Below are 18,552 nucleotides of genomic sequence, written 5' to 3'. Positions count from 1 at the left end.
CATTCTTTTTAATAATTGTATTACAGACTTTTAATAATTTTTAATGAAACAGTATCACAAGAACTACTGTGTGTTGTCCTTGTGACTTTTTAATTGTGAAGTCAGTTGAATTAAAGCCAGTATTGCCTTAATATGACAGTACTCACTATAAACCAGTTTCACTATCCTGACGTATATTCAGCAAAGTGAACATTATTGTTAGCAACACTGGTGGCTTTTTCTCAGTTTGCCACAATGGATCGCGAATGTTAGCTAACCGTCTGAAAAGGTAGAGGACAGTGAATAAAAATTCCTGCCAAAGGGGAAGAGAACAGGTGTGCTGAATTCATTCAGCAGGAAGTGTTTCTTAACAAGGGCCCCACACAAGTACTTACTGCAGTAGAGTGGCTCAGCTTGTCAAAGCGGAACTTCAAGTTGGATCTTGGAGATGTTTTGCTCTTCAAGTCTTTTTTTAGGGGGGTGGGGAAGGGTGAAAGAAAGAAAAAAAAATTCAAGCAATATCATAAACAAAAACTAGGGGGCAGCAAAGCAAACAAGTTGCTGTGCTCGTGTGAGGCAGGGTATGGCCCTAAAGTGAGCAGAGTGTTACATTACAGTCATCGAGCGTGACTCATGTCCAGAGAGACTTACAGTGCAGGAGAACAGTCCAGTTGAGTGATATGGGCGACAGGGGCAGGCCTGGCTGACAGGGTTACCTGTGGGGCTGCGGCACATGATTACGGGGGTTCCAGAACCTTGGCTCTCCACACTGAGGGAGGGGCTGTACACGGGGGGGTAGGTCACGGGCGGTTGGATGGTCTGGAGGTGCGTGTGTTGGGGGGTTGAAAAGAGGATCATCGTTATTCAATCTGCTGGTGGAGCGTGGACCTTGCTAACGAGCAGGTCGCAGCTTAAACCGTGTTAGTAAAGGTGCAGCACAATTAAAGTTTCAACAGATAAATAATGCTACAGAAGTGGAGGTTAGTGAAGGTGTGTTATGCTATTTTAGGAGCCATTGCTGTTGCTTTCTAACGGCCCCATTTTCACAATTTTCAGGAATCTGATAGTGGAAGTTTACAGCTTTGATGGAATTGAAAGATTTTTCTTTGCTTCTAGATCGTCAGTTTCACCTACTGCACTACTACTTTATTTCTGTTACTTTGAAGAGATACATTAACAGATTGATTATTTAAATGAGTAATATACAGTATTCAACAGATCATTTTGATATTTCTTTCCTTGACCCCCGTTGCAGGTTACATTGCTGTCCCTACTGCAGGAATAGCTCATATCCGGCTAAGCCTGGGTCCCTGGCCTCCTCCCAGGAATAATAAAATAAGGATAAAGCAGCTGTGATGTCACCTTAGGTGTACAACAGAGAAGACTTGCACCAATCACAGCCGATGTTGGCAACAACCAATGAGAAAAATTCCCACAGGGAATTCGATTGGATACATTCCGACAATTCTCCTGGGCTCCATTTGGATATAAGGAGAATCCCCCAGCCAGTGTCACTGTTGTTCCAGTGGATGCTACCAACGAACATGGCGGCGTTCCTCTCTGTTGTAACACCGGTAAGGAGCTCCCTGTCTTGTTATCCGTGCCCCAGGGCGACTCACCGTGGTGCTCACAGTGTCCATCTCCTCCAGGGCCTCCCCCTCGCCAGTGGCACTGCTGAAGCTGCTGGTGCTGGAGGACGAGCGGGAGATGTTGGCTCGACTGCTGCAGTCTTTCAGCTTGATGAACGGCCTGGAGATGGTAGAGTGAAAAGAGATGCATCAGTGTCCCCCCCGGGCATTTTCAATAGGAGGGCGGGAGCACAAGCTCTCTGAAAACGTTTTGACGCTTTTCTGGTATATTCTGAAGACAATTTTTGTATGCATGTAAATTATATATTGAACACAATATCTTGACAACTTTCCACAAATTTTTAAAAAAGTTTAACGTTATTTTGGCCAGCTCAGACACTCTCACCTTTCCTTGTTTGGGCAGATCTCTGGGGAGCTAGGGTTTGACGAGGGCTCTGACCTCACTTCCTGTGACAGATGACTGCTGTCTGAAATCCTTTGCTCACTAAAGAAATAGAAGCAAAGCAACACAATGATATTTTTATGTGGCAGTTACAGAAATGTGTGTGAGTGTGTAGCTGTGTACGCATGCATGTGTGTTTGTGTGTCAGTAACAGGTATCTCCATACATAAGTGAACAGTGATTTGTGTGCACTGTTGAGGTACCAGACCTGCGTGAATGTCTGTCTGTCTGGCTATCTGTGCTGGAATGCAGTCGAGGAAAAAGTCCTGATCTTCGCTTCACTGGGCTCTTCAGGGGTGACTTAGCAGACAGTGCTGGAGGCTGAGAGAGAGAGAGAGAGAGAGAGAGAGAGAGAGAGAGGGTGCTTTAGCTGGTGCTTTTTGTTGTCAAAGTCATTAGGGTCAGAACTGATTGTAGCCTTCAATGCAAACAGCTGCTATCAGTTTGACTACAGTCGCTGCAGTTGTGCTGACACCTGACTATTGAGATGGCATTAATATTCACAGATGATAATATTAATCAGATATTATGAATAAATGATTGTTGTTTTCTCTGATCACATCAGCTACTGTTTGTTTTCTCTATTTCCCTCCTTATCAAGGTATTGTATTATTAATATATTGCAACTCTTCACAACACACTATATTGGCAAATATACTAATATATTTCCTACGACGTCAATGTGAACGTGGTTTCCCCCTGCCCCGGCCCTCTCTCACAGTGTAGGTGCTCTTGGTGCACTCCGCGCTGGTCTGAGTCACCACCCCCCCACTCAGGCTGGCCGGCACCCCGCCCGCCCCCCCTCCTGGGCTCCGGTGGCGATGTGACCCCACCATGGTCTCCATGGAGTGACTGCGCACCCGCATTGCCCGCTGCGATAGAGAGAGCAGGAGGACACAGGGGAGGAAAGAGGTAAACGACTATGCTAATGGTGGGTGCGGTAGAACAAAAGAACAGCATTAACACACCTCACTAACCTGAAACAAGCATCACTTTTGTTTGACTCATACAGAGATCGAGCTTTAAAGGGCTGGAGGTTTTTTTCTTCAACTGCATGACGGTTTCACCTTATTCACCCCCTCAACAAAATATATTTGGGATGCGCGAAGGCTTAACCTTTTGCAAGTATGCAAATGGAGGTACATTCATTATACATTAATGAATATATCACACAACAGTGCATTCTAATTCTACTCCTGTTCCTGCTTATAATGAATGCTACTACTGCTACTACTTAGGGATGGCAATTATTTCAAATACATGTATTTAGTATTGCATTTCAATTATTTCTGTTCTTTTTGCCATATTTTGTATCTATATATTGAAAACAATTGCCACGTATACTGGTTATTTGATACTCATCCTTTGACCAATATACTAAATACAAAATGAGGACACAATAAATGGATTTGCTAAGCAGGTGGTGCATGGTAGTACAGTCTTGTCAATTCACCCCTGCCTGTCCTTGCCTCCCCCTGCCCCACATCTGTTACTTCCCCAGAGTGATGGACTATACCAACCTTTCAAGATGGCACTGAGCAATCCAACATAAGTACTGTAACTGAGTTGAACGTGCACTTTTGTAGCCAACAAATTGATGTGGCATCAAGTCACTAACTTTGCAAAGGCGGTAGCTGTAGTTAATACAGTTAATAGTGAGCTGTGGCTGCCAATATCTTGCCAGCTAGCCATCTCTAGACCAGAAGTATCTGGGAATGGTGCGGAAAACTAGATGAAAGGTCAAATCTGGCCTGATAAAAATATGCTAACATATTGTCATTTCCAGGAAACGGGGGGGACGTTAGCTCAGGAGTTAAGAACAGCTGTCTGGCAGAAGGAGCGTTGTTGGTTCGACCCCCCACCCTGCGTGTGTGTGTCAAAGTATCCCTGAGCAAGCCATGTAACCCCCAATTTCTCCTGACAAGCTGATTGGTGCCTTGCATGGCAGCCTTTCGCCATTGGTGAAGTGCAAGTGAATGACAGGTGCTATATAAATGCAGTGCATTTACCAAATGGGCATTTCTGCTGCCTTTCACAAGGTTACTCTCCCTTCCAATTGTCATCTGTTGATGGTTCCCAAAAGGTTCCTTTGTTTGTGCCCAGCAAGGCTATACATACCTTGAAGGATTTGTATATGCACAAAGCCTTCAGACTTTCCAAAAAGCAAATGAGAAACATTCCTTCCCTCTATCCCTGGTACCACTTTTTATAGAATATTAGACTGAGATCTGAGGGCTATTCTTTGGGCTAAAAGGCCATCCCTGGGGGGGTCATTACAGTCCATCCATCATGTTTTTTCTTGAACTGCTTCTGACTCCCCCTGTTGCCTTGTTTATTTTCTCTAGCAAATGTGTATCTATGCAAAGAATTGATTTGATGTTATTTGGGAAAACATTTCTTCTGCCTCAAAAAACATGGCCACCATGGAATATATGCTATATTTATATGTAGGGTGACACATTGCTTAAAAACACTTTGAATGACAAAATACTCACTTTCATACACATGCCAACAGTCAAATTGTAACAAACAGATCAATATTTTAAATTATTATGTGGCCTGGCTAAATGGTATCTGGAGTTAAACAGAACTAGTTAAATGAGCTATCTTAGTTTACATACAAGGAGATGGAAAAACTGCAGAATTCACCTGGATTTTAACAGTTCAATCAACTCACATATATGGATTACATATTGTAATGAATATGTAAGTAAACATATTTTAGGTTTGGCAATGATCAGATCTACTTCAGGTGCTACAGTGCCCATTCCATCATGTACTACCCTATCAGGGGGGCCTGTAGCGTAGTGGCTAAGATAAATGACTGGGACACGCAAGGTCGGTGGTTCTCATCCCAGTGTAGCCACAATAAGATCTGCACAGCCGTTGGGCCCTTGAGCAAGGCCCTCAACCCTGCATTGCTCCAGGGGAGGATTATCTCCTGCTTAGTCTAATCAACTGTATGTCACTCTAGATAAGAGCGTCTTCCAAATGCCAATATGTAATGCAATATGTATCAAAAAGGAGCAAAATACATCTCCCCTACTTTAGAGGAAGAATACCAGAACCGCCCCCCTAGTATCTAGAAGCAGATCCAAACAGAAGCTGGTACCTGGGCTGGTGGAGGTGAGCAGCGCAGTAGCTAGCAAAACATGCAGAAGCAGTGCAGGCCATGACCAGCCCTGGGGATGTCTGACTGTTCATTTAAGAAGGCACTCCATTAGTGATGTGTGCCTGTGATTGGATAGGTATGAGGAAATGTGTCGTGTGTCTATGTGATTGGTTTATTAAAGAAACCAATCACATGTGTGTATGGGATTGCAGAGGCCAACCATGAGTCGGCACCATTGGTCGGCCACAGTAGAGTTGTTGCAAGACACGCATTGTGTTTCTGCCTCTTTCTGTGCTACAGTGCAAGTGTAATTTCAGAATTCATAAAGTACAAAATACTACTTTCAATTGGAATACATTTTAGCACCAGTATTTCCTAGTTCATTTTGATATTTGAAGTTTGGATTTGGATTTAGTTGGTAGTTTGTTGAGATACATATACATTTTGTGATATCTTTACTCATACCTGCTACTATTGCAGTTATCACTAATATAGCATACTAACTCTGTATCTGACTGATAAATGCAGATAAAAAGAGGAAGCTGAATAAACAATGTGACAAGTGTTCATGTTTATGTTTCATCAGAAGGGAGGGATGGAGAATCTAGGGGAGGGAGAAAAGGGGAAGAAACACTGAGCAAAATAGAGGGAAACAAAGACAAACAGCTTAATGACAACACTTAGCATAAAGCAATATACAATGGAAATGAAAAAAGGATTATATTGAATAAATCGGTGATGAAGGCATAGAAACGTCATAGATAACAAATGTATGCTGGTGAATGAGCCTGGGAGGCAGTGATGTCACGTGGAAGAGACAGTAATGGTGGAATGCACCCTTTTTATTGATGAGGTAGTTTTGTTGCCTGCAGTACAGTTTAATTCACGGGGACACATAAGGAGAGCAATGATATCAGATCCACATCAGCAGAAATATGACACAATAATGGATTGCATTATGGGTATGAGCACAAACAGGCAGAGCCCGACGGAGAGGCTTTTCACCTTGAAGGACTCGAGCAGTCCCCCGTGACTGCCGTTCTCCAGCTTCTCCTCGTCTGAGCCCAGACCCAGCCCCATCATGGCCTGCGTCTGTCTGTGCACCTCGTCATGAAGGTTATCCAGAAGGGCAGCCCGCGTCCGTCCCTAAGGCACACACACAGGCATATACACACACACACAGGCACGCACACATGCATGCACACACACACACGCACGCACATACACATGCACGCACGCACGTACACACACACGCAGGCATATACACACACACACACACAGGCACGCACACATGCATGCACACACACACAGAGGCACGCACACACCCATGCATGCACACACACGCACGCACATACACATGCACGCACGCAGGTACACACACACGTGCACACACATGCACGCACGCACGTACACACACACGTGCACACACACATACACATGCATGCACACACACACACACACACACGCACGAACACAAGTGCATACACATGCGCACGCACACATGCACACAAACGTGCATGTTTGGGAACGCATACATACACATATACACAGACACGTATGCAAACACACAGACATGCGCACACATATGCAAGCAAACACACGTATGTAAACATGGAGCACACAGGCACACACAAACATGGAAGCACATAACCACACACACACAGGCATACAAACACATATACACGAGGGCACATTTGTTAAATTGCAGCAACAACTGAAATTGTTTATGAACAAAAAGGAAACAAATCCATAGGGTAGGGCCATCTAACAGAAAGACGAGCACAAAACCTGATGCATAGAGTACACATACGCCCTTACACATTCACATGTTCGTACACTATTCACTCACTAGACATTGGTTTCCTCTCACCTCCAGCTTGGCAAATCTGTCCGACTTGTAGCAGGCGTTCTCCGCGTTTATCAGCTTAGTCAGTAAGAACTCCCGGAACTCGGGGCCCTGGGAGGTCAGCAGAATTTCCATTAGCACAAGGGCACCACTCATTCTGACAGCTCACCCGAACACAGCGAGGTCGCGGGCGCAGAAGGTGACATCAATCTGGCGGCGGGATCTGTACCCCTCACCTTTTTGAAGACAGCCGGGTTCGGGAGTGGCGGGCCGAAGGTTGGCACGTCCTCCCGGGCGGTAACAGACACCTGTCGGTGGAAAGAGGACAACAGCGATTCTCTACATGGCGTGCGTGGTGTAGGACGAGGGCTGATAAGAGGGCTATTATGATCTTAAGACAACAATGCAGGCTGTTCGGGAGTCTAGGCTGAAAACCAAAGGAGTCCATACTTTCTCTGTCAAAACTCAATGGCTATAACAATGGCTGCTTCTGTGTCTTCCGTTAAAACTCTGAAATCAGATATGTATAATAGCTATGAGGCTATTCAGCTCATCTAGACTTGTCATTTACTTAAAGTGTAGCGAAAAGCCAGCACTACGTCAAGCCAGGACTAGAGGAACAGGAACTACAGCGCTTGATGACAGGACTGAATACCTTGTAGGTAGTGTGCTCTGTACAGGGGTTTTCCACCTGGACCAGGATGTAAGCATGGAGGAAGTTGGAGGCAATCATGTCCGGCACAAATGGTGTTGGCTCTTCCTGGAAAACCGCTGCCACAATGTCATTCCCAATGTGCCTCTTCCTCTGAAGCTGGAGAGGGAGAGAGAATAAGAGGAGGAGGAGAGGGAGAGAGAATAGGGGGAGAAGGATAGAGAATGGAGGAGGTAGAGAGAGAGAATAGGGGAAGAGAGGGAGAGAGAATAGGGGGTGATGGAGAGGGATAGAGAATAAGGGGAGGTAGAGAGGGAGAGAGGGAGAGAGGGAGAGAGAATAGGAGGAAGAGAGGAAGAGAGAATAGTGGGAGGTAGAGAGGGATAGATAATAGGGGGAGGTAGAGAGGGAGAGAGGATAGGAAGAGAAGGATAGAGAATAGGGGGAGGTGGAGAGAGAGAATAGAGGGAGGTGGAGTAGGAGTAGAATATTTTTACAGTTTCAATTTCATCTTTACCTTCCATGGCAGAGATGATCTATAACAGATGAAATGTGCCTTCTCGTTGCTGAAATAGTCCCACTTTGAAATATTAATTCTCCAATCAATATTAAAATTTTAAATATTTACAGTGTGCAGGAACTTGGGATGTACTGTCATCTGAAAAAAGTTATTTTCTGAAGAAAGATTCAGCCTTCTCACATAATATCCGAGAGCTCTTACTGACCAGAATTAAATCAAATAAATCACTGACAATATTATTATTGCTATGATATCTACTGAATCTTAATTTCAAATGGTTACTTCCTTGCTATCATTATAGAAACTTAACAGTGACTCTTTATATTTAATCTTTCTCTGGAAACAATAATTGAGAAATAAATCACGTAATATGTGTTTGTATACAGCAACCACAAGCTGACAAAGTTGAGAAGTTAACAAATCTGTGTCATGTCCAGCCTTAGTTCTGGACTCAATCAACATGTGTCCTTAGACTTCATGAAAAAAAGCTGCACTGCCTGCATTTCCTTTGAACTCATTTAGCAAGTTATTTTTAGTTATTGCTGAATATGCCAAACTATGTTTATGAAGAAGAAAATGCAGATTTGCGGTTAGCTATGAGTCAAAGTTAAAAACAAAAGCTGATTGAATCTAATGTGCTATTTAAGAGCAGTTTAACCCTCGTGTAGTCTTAACATTCTGTATACTCCCCTTGTCCTAATGGTAAAAAATGACCCACCTTCACTAAACCCCTAAAATACAGCTTAATTTAATTTCTATTTTTCAAATCTATTTAAAACAACCGGTCACTCATCACAAACTTTGTCATGAAGTTGCAGAAGTTGAAAAAAGATCATTTAGGGGGTTTTCTCTGCGGTTAAACACAGTGGCGGTTCATTTTTGACCCTTAAGACAACACAAGGGTAAACTGTGGGTTGCGACCGAGGGGCTTCCACGCTGGGGTACCTGCTGTGGATCTCCCTCTGTGTACGGCAGCTTGGTGGAGACGTGGAACATGAGCTCTCTGTCCCGGAAGACCGTGTAGACGGACTGAGAGCCGGTCTGACCGTGGGACACATCAAGCCCTCCTCTGAAACTGTACAGCGCATAGGTGGGGTCAATGCAGTGAGAGATTGAACATATACATGCAATAGGTAGATGAAAGAGTGAATGAACATATGATTTATGATTCTCCCCTGGAGCAATGCAGGGTTAAGAGCCTTGCTCAAGGGCCCAATGGCTGTGCGGATCTTATTGTGGCTTGACCAGGGATTGAACCCCTGACCTTGCGTGTCCCAGTCATAACCACTACGCTACAGGCAGCCCCATTGGCTTCCAGCCAATGAATGTTCAGTGCCCACAGTTGCCACCAGTGGCCACAGACACAGACAGCACAGCTATTTTTGCAAATCGACAGTGCAGCATTCTACTAGTGGAGAGTTGAAGCAAGGCAGTCAAGATGAAAATACAGCACTCAGGAGGAGGAGCCTCTCTCTCACCCCTTAAAGTCCTGCAGCTCAACACAGTCCCCGAGCATGTTCAGGAACTCTGTGAAAGCCGGCGTCTCCTCGTTGTTCCCAAACAGCTCCTCCTCTGATGTCTGCAAATGTAAATCAGATGTGGCAGCAAAGTATGCAAGTGTGTCTGAGTGCGTGTGCGTGTGTGTGTGTGTGTGTGTGCGGTGTGGGGACAACGATGGGAGAGAGCTTTATTGGCAGTACACAAACCTCTAAGGCATAAATGCGAGTTGTTGTTGTGCTGGTCAAATCATATTCAGGCATTTATAGCAGAATTGCCCTGGTGAAAAATCCAACTATGACCAGCTTGAAATACCAGCTACCAGCTGTCAAAACATAGCTTGTGCTAATCGAACTACGTTGAGTCTAACTGATCAACCAGCTAACCTAACTTGAGCTGTTTTTGACCAGGTTACCAAACATTTTTTTAAAGCAAAGCATTCATATAACTGGATCATTTACTGAAGCAATTCAGATGAAATACCTTGCATCAATTAACTTGCTATTCTAAGCTCAGTTTTCTAACCATTTTACTGCCACCTACCTAATCTACAGCAATGAAAATGACATAATGAACACATTCCTCACCTGGCCAAACTTCTGATAGATGACGCCGAACTTGAAGGTGTTGTTAATTTCATGTTCATCAAAGCTGACAATCAACTGTGAACCCTGTCACACAGACAATCACACAAAAAAGCACAGTAATTAAATCTGATAATATAATGATATTATTTATTGGTGTTTCATTAACAAAAATATACCCCAGTACTAACATTATAACAATGCTAAAATCAAATAGCATTGAATATTTTAAAGGCAAAGGGATTTTGGCGTCACATTCAACACAAAAAAGAATCCTACAGTAAATTGAAAAACTAATTTGTGTGGTAAATATGCTGCAAATTTGATAATGAAATGTATTCTGAATGATAAAGTTCAATCTTCTTTCGCCGTATGGTACAGTACAATAACAATGCACAAACCTACACTTCTCAACCATAGCCATTACTGTCACTTCTAAGCCCTTGAAGAACTTCACTCATGAAAGAAAATTCACCGTGATGCCATGCAGATGGCTCTTACTGTTTGAAATACTTCAGCAAAGACAATACCACGAAAGGTCATTCAGAACAAACTTTTCAAGACAAAGAGATAATTAACTGTCACACAGCGCATGCCTGTTGTGTGAGTTTCTATTCTTGGGCAGCTTACTACAGCAGGGTTTCTGAGATGGTTTATGGCAGGTGTGCAAAACAGTCCATTCTGAAAATGTATTTGACCTTAAAAGTTTCAGATTTTAAATTCAAATCATGAATTTCAGCGGCATACTACACATATAAAACAAGTCATCCAATACCGTGATTGATGTATCAGCTGTTTATGCTGGAATAATTGGAACCAAACCAGGAGACATGGGCTTTCCAGGACCAAAGCTATGCACCCTAGTAAACTGGTTTGTTGTAGCACATTCCTGTGTGAGAATGCCAGTGCACAGTTGTGGGACGAGTATAGCCAGTATAGACGGTATAGACAGTGAACATTACAGAACTTACCCTGGGGTATAGAATTGGACTGAATTTTAGGCCTGTGACATCATCACACAGCAGCTGAAACACAACACAAGCATTCATATTTAATAAGATATCTTTTTCATGTGGAATAGTGGAAATTAATACACACACTGCCAGTGTTGTGGAAAAACCCCTTCATCGCAAAAGGAGAGAATTCTCCGACACTGCGAAAAGCTGACTCATTTTCTTCCCATTTACCAACACAGCATTGTGGTGGGTTTAGTCACTGGGGGGTTTGAAGGACTTTTTTCAATTGCTAAGCAATGAAGCAATCACAGGGCATGGAGCTTGGTGTGGAATGTGCTTGTGCATAGAAATGAAAGAATGCAGAAAGACCCTGCTCCTCACACACCGACTACATCTACATGCACTCACTGTTCCAGTTTCAACCCAAATATCTTTAACCAAAGAAAAAAACAAAAAAAACCCCAATGACATTTCATGCAGGCCCTAATTTCAGATACTCTGACGATTGTGTACACATGAATAGCAAAGACAATGACAATGTAGCTCATGGTGTGCGTGAACTGATTATTCGCAATATGACTATAATCACAGAATAACAGGATGCACGTAAATGTAATCTCTGTCCAGATTGTTTAAGATGGAAGCGTAAGTACCGAAAACCATCTAAATGCAAGTCACAAAGAGCACTCGCACTCAGTATCCCCACGGAAGAATTCAGAAACACTGCTTCCTTTATTCATCGCACAATGATAATCAGCGCTCAGAAAAGGGGAAAAAAGAACACGGACATTTTGCTTAATGGACTGTCATAAGGAAATGGACACACAGGTACAACACACAATAGGAAGCTGATCGATGGTTCCGCACCTTGGCTATCTGTGGGACACTGGGGAGCTGTGGCAATCCCGCCAGAGAGATCCTGTCATAGATTGTCTTTGTCCGTGACCTGTGAGGGGGAAGGAGACACACAAGCACACAGGCAGATGTGTCTTTATGTATGTCCAGTGAATGGTGAACGAAATGTGGGTATTCATGTCCCCGTACAAAATGGCTGGCTGTATTGTGTGTGATGGTCTTGTATATACCTGCCAAATATTCAGGTATGTCGGTCTATACCTGCCCAATATTCAGGCATGTAGGTCCACACCTGCACAATATTCAGGCATGTAGGTCTATACCTGCCCAATATTCAGGCATGTAGGTCTATACCTGCCCAATATTCAGACATGTAGGCCTGTCCAATGCTGGAGTTGTAGTTCTTTACCTGATATACCTAGGTCTATAGGGAACACCTGGGAACGATGCTCAGCATGTAGGTTTTTTTTACCTAAACCATATCCAGACTTGTAGGTTTTTACCTGAACACAGTGCCCAGCATGTAGGTTTTAACCTGAACATAGTATCCAGACATGTAGGTTTTTTACTTGAATACAGTGCAGAGGCATATTATACATAGATTATACAGTATATAGCTCAATTCCCAGGTATATACTTGTTTACCTGAGTGGAATACCCAGGTTTGCAGGTGTGTGAATACCCAGGTGTGCGGGTGTGTGTATACCCAGGTCTGCAGGTGTGTGAATACCCAGGTGTGCAGGTGTGTGAATACCCAGGTCTGCAGGTGTGTAAATACCCAGGTCTGCAGGTGTATGAATACCCAGGTCTGCAGGTGTGTAAATACCCAGGTCTGCAGGTGTATGAATACCCAGGTCTGCAGGTGTGTAAATACCCAGGTGTGCGGGTGTGTGAATACCCAGGAGTGCGGGTGTGTGAACAGCCCTACCTGAGAATGATGCGCAGGTACTCCTGGCTGTCTGCCTCCTCGTGCTTCAGGGACAGGATGAGATTCCCTAGGCTGCTGCCTGTGCAGTAGTAGTTCATGTGCTCCTGTAACCAAGGGAGACGGGCGGGGCTGAAGGACACTGGGGCAGTCACTGCAGCATGAGCGTGGGTCATTACGTTTACATCATCAGATTTAGCATTCGGCCGTTTAGCCGAGTAGTTTACAAAAGTGCACACACAAAGGCTTAGGCAAAAGAAAACAGCATTGGTATTAGCCAGTGCATAAACCTACAATATAATACTAAGTGCCACAGTACTGTACATACAAAAGGGATACAGAGGATATATAGCAGTGCTTTAAGGAGAAAAACTCACTAAAGTGTGATGGGTATTCAGGCCAACCAAGACAGACATTGAACAGTCAAGTTTTCAGTCTGTGTTGCAGCATGAACAGTGACGCACTCGGTTGTGTCGACTATGGTGGGTAGCGCATTCCACTAATGGGGGGCCAGTGCAGAGTATAACCGCGCACTGCTTGAAACAGGCTCCATATGAAACAGCAATTAAATACATAGCACTTCAACAACAAGTGCTGGGACTAGCAGGCGGAGCATGTAGCGCACGGCGTGTTGTGGAAGAAGGGGTCTCAGCGCGGCCTCACCCTGCCCAGGAAGTGGCGGCGGTAGGCCCGAGCCGTGCTGTTGCACTCCAGCCGAAAGCCGTAAGGCCCGCTGGGGCTCATCCCGCCCCCATCGTCCTCGTCGCAGAAGCTGCTGTCTGTGGAGATGGGCGTTCCAGCGAGAGCCTCTGCGTCCTCGATCCAGTACCCCCCGAACTGGGGCAGGATGACCTGGGGGAACGGGCCGCCCTTGTCCAGGACCTATGGGAGGGTCGGGGGGAGAATAACAGTTAGGAGCCGTCCCAGATCTGCAGCGCCCACTAGCTGTCATCTTGCATACTGCTGTCGGCACACCTGTCTGCCTGCAGGCGTTTTGCAAATCCGTGCTACGGCAGGACGCTTGAGAACAGTAGAGAAAGGCAGTTAAGATCAGATGTTAAAAAATGCAAAATAGTGAAAGATTGGGATGGCTGTGCTGCTGATTTTCACTAAATGGTGGGAGAACAACAGCCAGCCTCAATAGCCTTCCTGCCTGGGTCGTGCTGGTAGTGGTAGGTCAGAGGGGTACTCGTTCTTCAGCAGAGCAGAAGTCGTTTATAACAGGCATAGCTACAGTATGACGCTTTTGTAGGTTCTATAAGCTCAGATAAACAGTCACAGTGCCCCAGGGACTTGTGGTCGTGGTAGGCAAAGTAGGCACAGGGAATTACAGCCCAGACAAATTAAAGAGTGAGTTCTGGTGGGAACAAAAGCTGGAAAAGCTTCTCTGCCTTTAGGGGCATGTCCTACACAGTGCCTTTCAAACCACACATCTCCCACTGCATGCTCCTGGCTCCATACTGTACGTATATGACCAAAAACGTGTTATATTACTGAATAATCTTACACAAGTTAACAATTATATCTTTTTTGCATTTTCACAAGGTAAGGGGTGCCCGATCAGTGTCTTCCTTATTCTGTCTGTCTGTCTGTCTGTCCACTCACCTCCTCTATCCTGGGGTAGGGAATGTAGTCATCCTGCAGGAGGGAAAATAAGAATTAGTTCTGCTGTAAAACCTGCAAGGGGAGAATGTGTATACACACACACACACACACACCTCCTTCCACCCCTTGCGGATATCCCTCCATTTCACTCTGTCTCCTAGCTGCCAATTACACAGCACGTTTCAATGGGGAAAAATTACATAGGATTTTACATTACTTTAGGCTTGAACTTTGAGAAAGCGTCCCCGCTGATAGTCTAAGTGCCATAATGTTTCAACACAGTGGGATTTCTCCACAACCAACAAAATACGCCAAGCAGCCAAAGACACTGGACCAGCAGCTTTTCACATGCAAATGACCATTTTAAATGATCAGAATCTACATCAAATTGCAGGAGCTTTCCATTGGCTATCATTATCTGAGAATTTAATTTTTACACTCAGAATGGAAAATATTTATCCTGAGAAAATGCATGCATGAATTTTAGCTTTAGAAATAAACCTGCATAAAAACCTTAAAAAAAAGGGGAAATCTTTGTGATATTGAAAGGAATTTGGGTGGCTTCACAATGTACAAGCAAACGAAAAGGTCATGTCAAGAATTTACAGCGTACTAAAGTTCCTTAAGAAGTAGTCATGGCAACAGGTTGTCATTTTATACAATAATGCAGTGTGTAATCTATGAGCAGACAGACAGTTCAAAGAGTGGAGTGTCACTCTCATCCTCCCACACATACAAATGTGCATGCACATACACTTTTAGACCGCCAATTATTCATTTTGAAGACATTGAATGCCAGCAAGCCTGAAGTAACAGTGACCGAAAAGAAAACTCCAATACAGTGTTGGGGAGTAGTTTAATTACATGTAGTTCAAAATCGAATGTAGTTAAACTAGTAGTTGTGCAGAAATTTGCTGGCAGTTCGACTACATTCAGATTTGCGTAGCGGGTATAGTAGTTAATTGCAGTTCAGTTAACTTCAGGAACTACCAACCACTTTTGGCTGCACAATTTCTAATGTTGTTATAGTGGTTCTCCCCTTGTGCAAGCAGAAGTCATTGCTCACTTGCTTGTCACATCTGAGGAGGACGATAAAGATAATTGTTTTTTGATAATTATTTTAGAAAGTAATTTGAACTATATGTTTTGAGTAATTATATTTTTGCAAGCTACATTTCTCTTTAGGACAGCTTGCCTTCAGTGAAGTAATCAGTAGCTTGTACAACAATGCTTCCAGAGTAGTTTCCCCAACACTGTCATTGTGAACAACATGTACAAACAGATACGCTTCACAGAAAAACGCAAGCAAACAAAATCAAATCCAAAAGCACTTTTCATGCTTTTGGATTTGAAAGATTTAATATTTCTCAGAAAAAACTGTGAATTCCTAAGTTTACCCACTGGTTCAGGGCAAGGGGGTACACAAATAGCATGTTTGTTTCACATCTTCATTTTAGAGCAGCCACTGCTGCTCTCAGTCTGCTGGAATGATCGTTGAGTACAACAGAGGGGGACACAAGCCTATTCTGTCAGGGAAACATATTGCTTTCCCATTGCTTTTATGAGTGGTTGTGAAAAACAAACACCATCAGTAATCCTCTGAATTTCTGGAAGAAAGTTCCAGTTTCAAACTTCAAAATCTGTCTACAAAGGTTAGTGAAAAAATCCAAATTTCTTTAATAAATGTGTCTTAAAATTAAATCTGTATACTGTAATATGCAATATTTAAATGATTATAATATTTTTTCACACAAACAGAATTTCTTTTGAATACATGCATTAGTAGATTTACTACTGAGGGAGAAAAAGCATATGCACATCCAAGTTTTTGTGTAGGTGCTGGAGTAACAGGCAAATGTAAAACGAAAGAAAACCGACGCAATTATCTTCATAGCACCCATTTATTGGAATAGGGTACAAATAATGTTTCAACCCTCTTCTTCACACCCCGTTCCAGGAAGTGATTTCATGACTAACACTGTTATAAATAGGACCTGAAGTCCTTATTGACTCACGTAAACCTGACCTGATGGAGATCTGAGGGTCAAAACATTGTTTGTAACACAGATCAATAAATAGAAGCAACAGACATCAGTGTGCAGGGCTTTCCTTCTTTTTACACTTGAATATTTGAATCTTCAAATTCCTAACTCTGAAAAAAGAAAGCAGCTCTTTACAAACCAGTGAGGGTACACCTGGAACTTACAGAATTGATGCGACTAGTTAAACCACAGCAATGCAGATAAACACAAAGCGATGATAGAAAAACAACATATGACGGAGGAAAGATGGAACCGATGAACAAATGAACACAGAAGCGGGGATGAAAGTGCTGCCCGGATACTGAGATTGGCAGTGCGAGGTGGCCTACAGGCATGGCACACAGAATGGCCGTGCTTTAGCACATGCTGCTCAGACCTTATGCCTCTGTGGGCCTGTCCGCGGCTCCTCCGCTTTTGGGACCTGGCAGGGGAGGGTCGGCCGTGGGCGGGGGGGGGGGAGGGGGGGGGGGCAGAGCACAGACCATCAACCACAGCTCTGTCCACTGCTCAGTGCTGCCTGTTTCACCACTGCTGTTCATATCGGTCACACTTCACAATATGGTTCATGAATTGATATGAACTAATTTAGTTGTTAACATGAATTAATGATGTACATTAACAGAAATGTACAGACAACTAAATTAGTTCATGAAAATTCATGTAAAATTATTGTAAGGTGTTACCTTGATATCAATACAGAAACGTACTAGAATGCAATATAGTATAAATATGTGGACTTTCTTGAAAATCTTATATATATATATATATATATATATATATATATAGTATATATACCTGAAGGGAGGGAGTGAATAATGATTATCTGAATGCTGTACTAAATACTGTACATTTTCCCTTTTAAATGAAATAAAGCGAATATACAGGCAGTAGTTAGTAATATAATGAATGTTTGCCAAAACAAAGGCCCATAATCTTAATGGGAAAGGAGGGCTTACATCACATTGTGATCTGACAGTGCCAGTTCTGCTGTGTAATGTTGGAATCAACCTGAATGTTTCTGCCTGCTGTTTTACTTTAATATTGGTCCTGAGTGTGAATGGAACTCTGAACCACGAATATGACACGCACCTTTTTCTCAGGCATGAACAGAGAAGAAAGTATTTTTGGGTTTTGTTTGTTTTTGTTTAATTGTTTTGTCTGAATGCTTCTTCTCCCTGTATAGGCAGAGTTACTAGAACTATAGTAAATTACTGTAGTAATGTAGTAAATAAAATTCCCTTCAAAAGCTCTGTCATTGCATCCCAGGAGCAGGTGCACCAAAAATGAGGGCTACTGCAGACAAGGTGACGAGTGGCTATCCTTCAGAACAACCCACAACCATCGTCTTCACCTCAATACTGTACATACAGTCTGTACACATTTAAACATGAAACATGGATAAAAAACTAAACTCATTCCTACCTCCATCTTCTCCAGCATGTCAAAGAATTCTGCAGACTGTAAAACAGAAGAAGAGTTAAGAGTCCACTCCAAACTAAGAGCCCCCCTCCTACAACCCCCACCACCTTCCGAACCTCCCCAGGGCAATTATTCCGTCAAAATCTCATTCAACTTCATTCAACCCTTGATTGTATGAACAATGGGCTGAACAATGGGCTGAAATGAAATCACAGAACGGCTGACAGCCGATGTCTGCGATGATGTTCATTTGGAGCGCTCGTCGTCGGTGAAGTGAATCTGCATATATTACAAGATGAATGGAGCTCGAGCCGCAAATGACCAGTGGGAGCCGACGGCAATATGGCTCACATCGGCTCTACATGCTACAGGTTCCAGATACTGTTGTCCAAAAATAAAGAACAGAAAGAATATATTTCATTTCGTCATTGTGGTCATAATAGGAATTATTGGCATTTTCTCATTATTATTATCTCATTAGTCTATGATTACAAAATATTCAGGGTTTTTGACACAAATCAAACCTGTG

General features: G+C 43.3%; 1 protein-coding gene across 16 annotated transcripts in view; it reads right to left on the bottom strand.

Moving 5' to 3' along the window:
• Nucleotides 1-18,552, bottom strand: part of LOC133132176 (rap1 GTPase-activating protein 2-like) — an 85,051-nt gene that overhangs the window by 2,429 nt on the left and 64,070 nt on the right. For 7 of the 16 annotated variants that reach the window (XM_061247412.1, XM_061247413.1, XM_061247421.1 and 4 more), the window contains 20 exons: nucleotides 18,027-18,062; nucleotides 16,981-17,025; nucleotides 14,563-14,595; nucleotides 13,621-13,839; nucleotides 12,961-13,064; nucleotides 12,045-12,123; nucleotides 11,193-11,246; nucleotides 10,225-10,308; nucleotides 9,619-9,719; nucleotides 9,086-9,215; nucleotides 7,624-7,779; nucleotides 7,205-7,276; nucleotides 6,993-7,079; nucleotides 6,128-6,268; nucleotides 2,730-2,882; nucleotides 2,219-2,331; nucleotides 1,954-2,052; nucleotides 1,599-1,728; nucleotides 696-798; nucleotides 375-445 (listed from right to left, as the gene is read on the bottom strand). In XM_061247412.1, coding sequence (XP_061103396.1) covers nucleotides 375-445; nucleotides 696-798; nucleotides 1,599-1,728; nucleotides 1,954-2,052; nucleotides 2,219-2,331; nucleotides 2,730-2,882; nucleotides 6,128-6,268; nucleotides 6,993-7,079; nucleotides 7,205-7,276; nucleotides 7,624-7,779; nucleotides 9,086-9,215; nucleotides 9,619-9,719; nucleotides 10,225-10,308; nucleotides 11,193-11,246; nucleotides 12,045-12,123; nucleotides 12,961-13,064; nucleotides 13,621-13,839; nucleotides 14,563-14,595; nucleotides 16,981-17,025; nucleotides 18,027-18,062 — 2,010 coding nt within the window. Of the gene's footprint in view, nucleotides 1-374; nucleotides 446-630; nucleotides 799-1,598; nucleotides 1,729-1,953; nucleotides 2,053-2,218; nucleotides 2,332-2,729; nucleotides 2,883-6,127; nucleotides 6,269-6,992; nucleotides 7,080-7,204; nucleotides 7,277-7,623; nucleotides 7,780-9,085; nucleotides 9,216-9,618; nucleotides 9,720-10,224; nucleotides 10,309-11,192; nucleotides 11,247-12,044; nucleotides 12,124-12,960; nucleotides 13,065-13,620; nucleotides 13,840-14,562; nucleotides 14,596-16,980; nucleotides 17,026-18,026; nucleotides 18,063-18,552 lie in introns of all 16 variants that reach the window. The other 9 variants (XR_009709082.1, XR_009709083.1, XR_009709084.1 and 6 more) reach the window with 5 other exon arrangements.

The sequence above is a fragment of the Conger conger genome, chromosome 7 (assembly GCF_963514075.1).
Source record: "Conger conger chromosome 7, fConCon1.1, whole genome shotgun sequence".
Classification (NCBI taxonomy): domain Eukaryota; kingdom Metazoa; phylum Chordata; class Actinopteri; order Anguilliformes; family Congridae; genus Conger; species Conger conger.
Note: the sequence above shows the minus strand (reverse complement) of the source record. Positions and strands in the feature narration are given on the sequence as shown.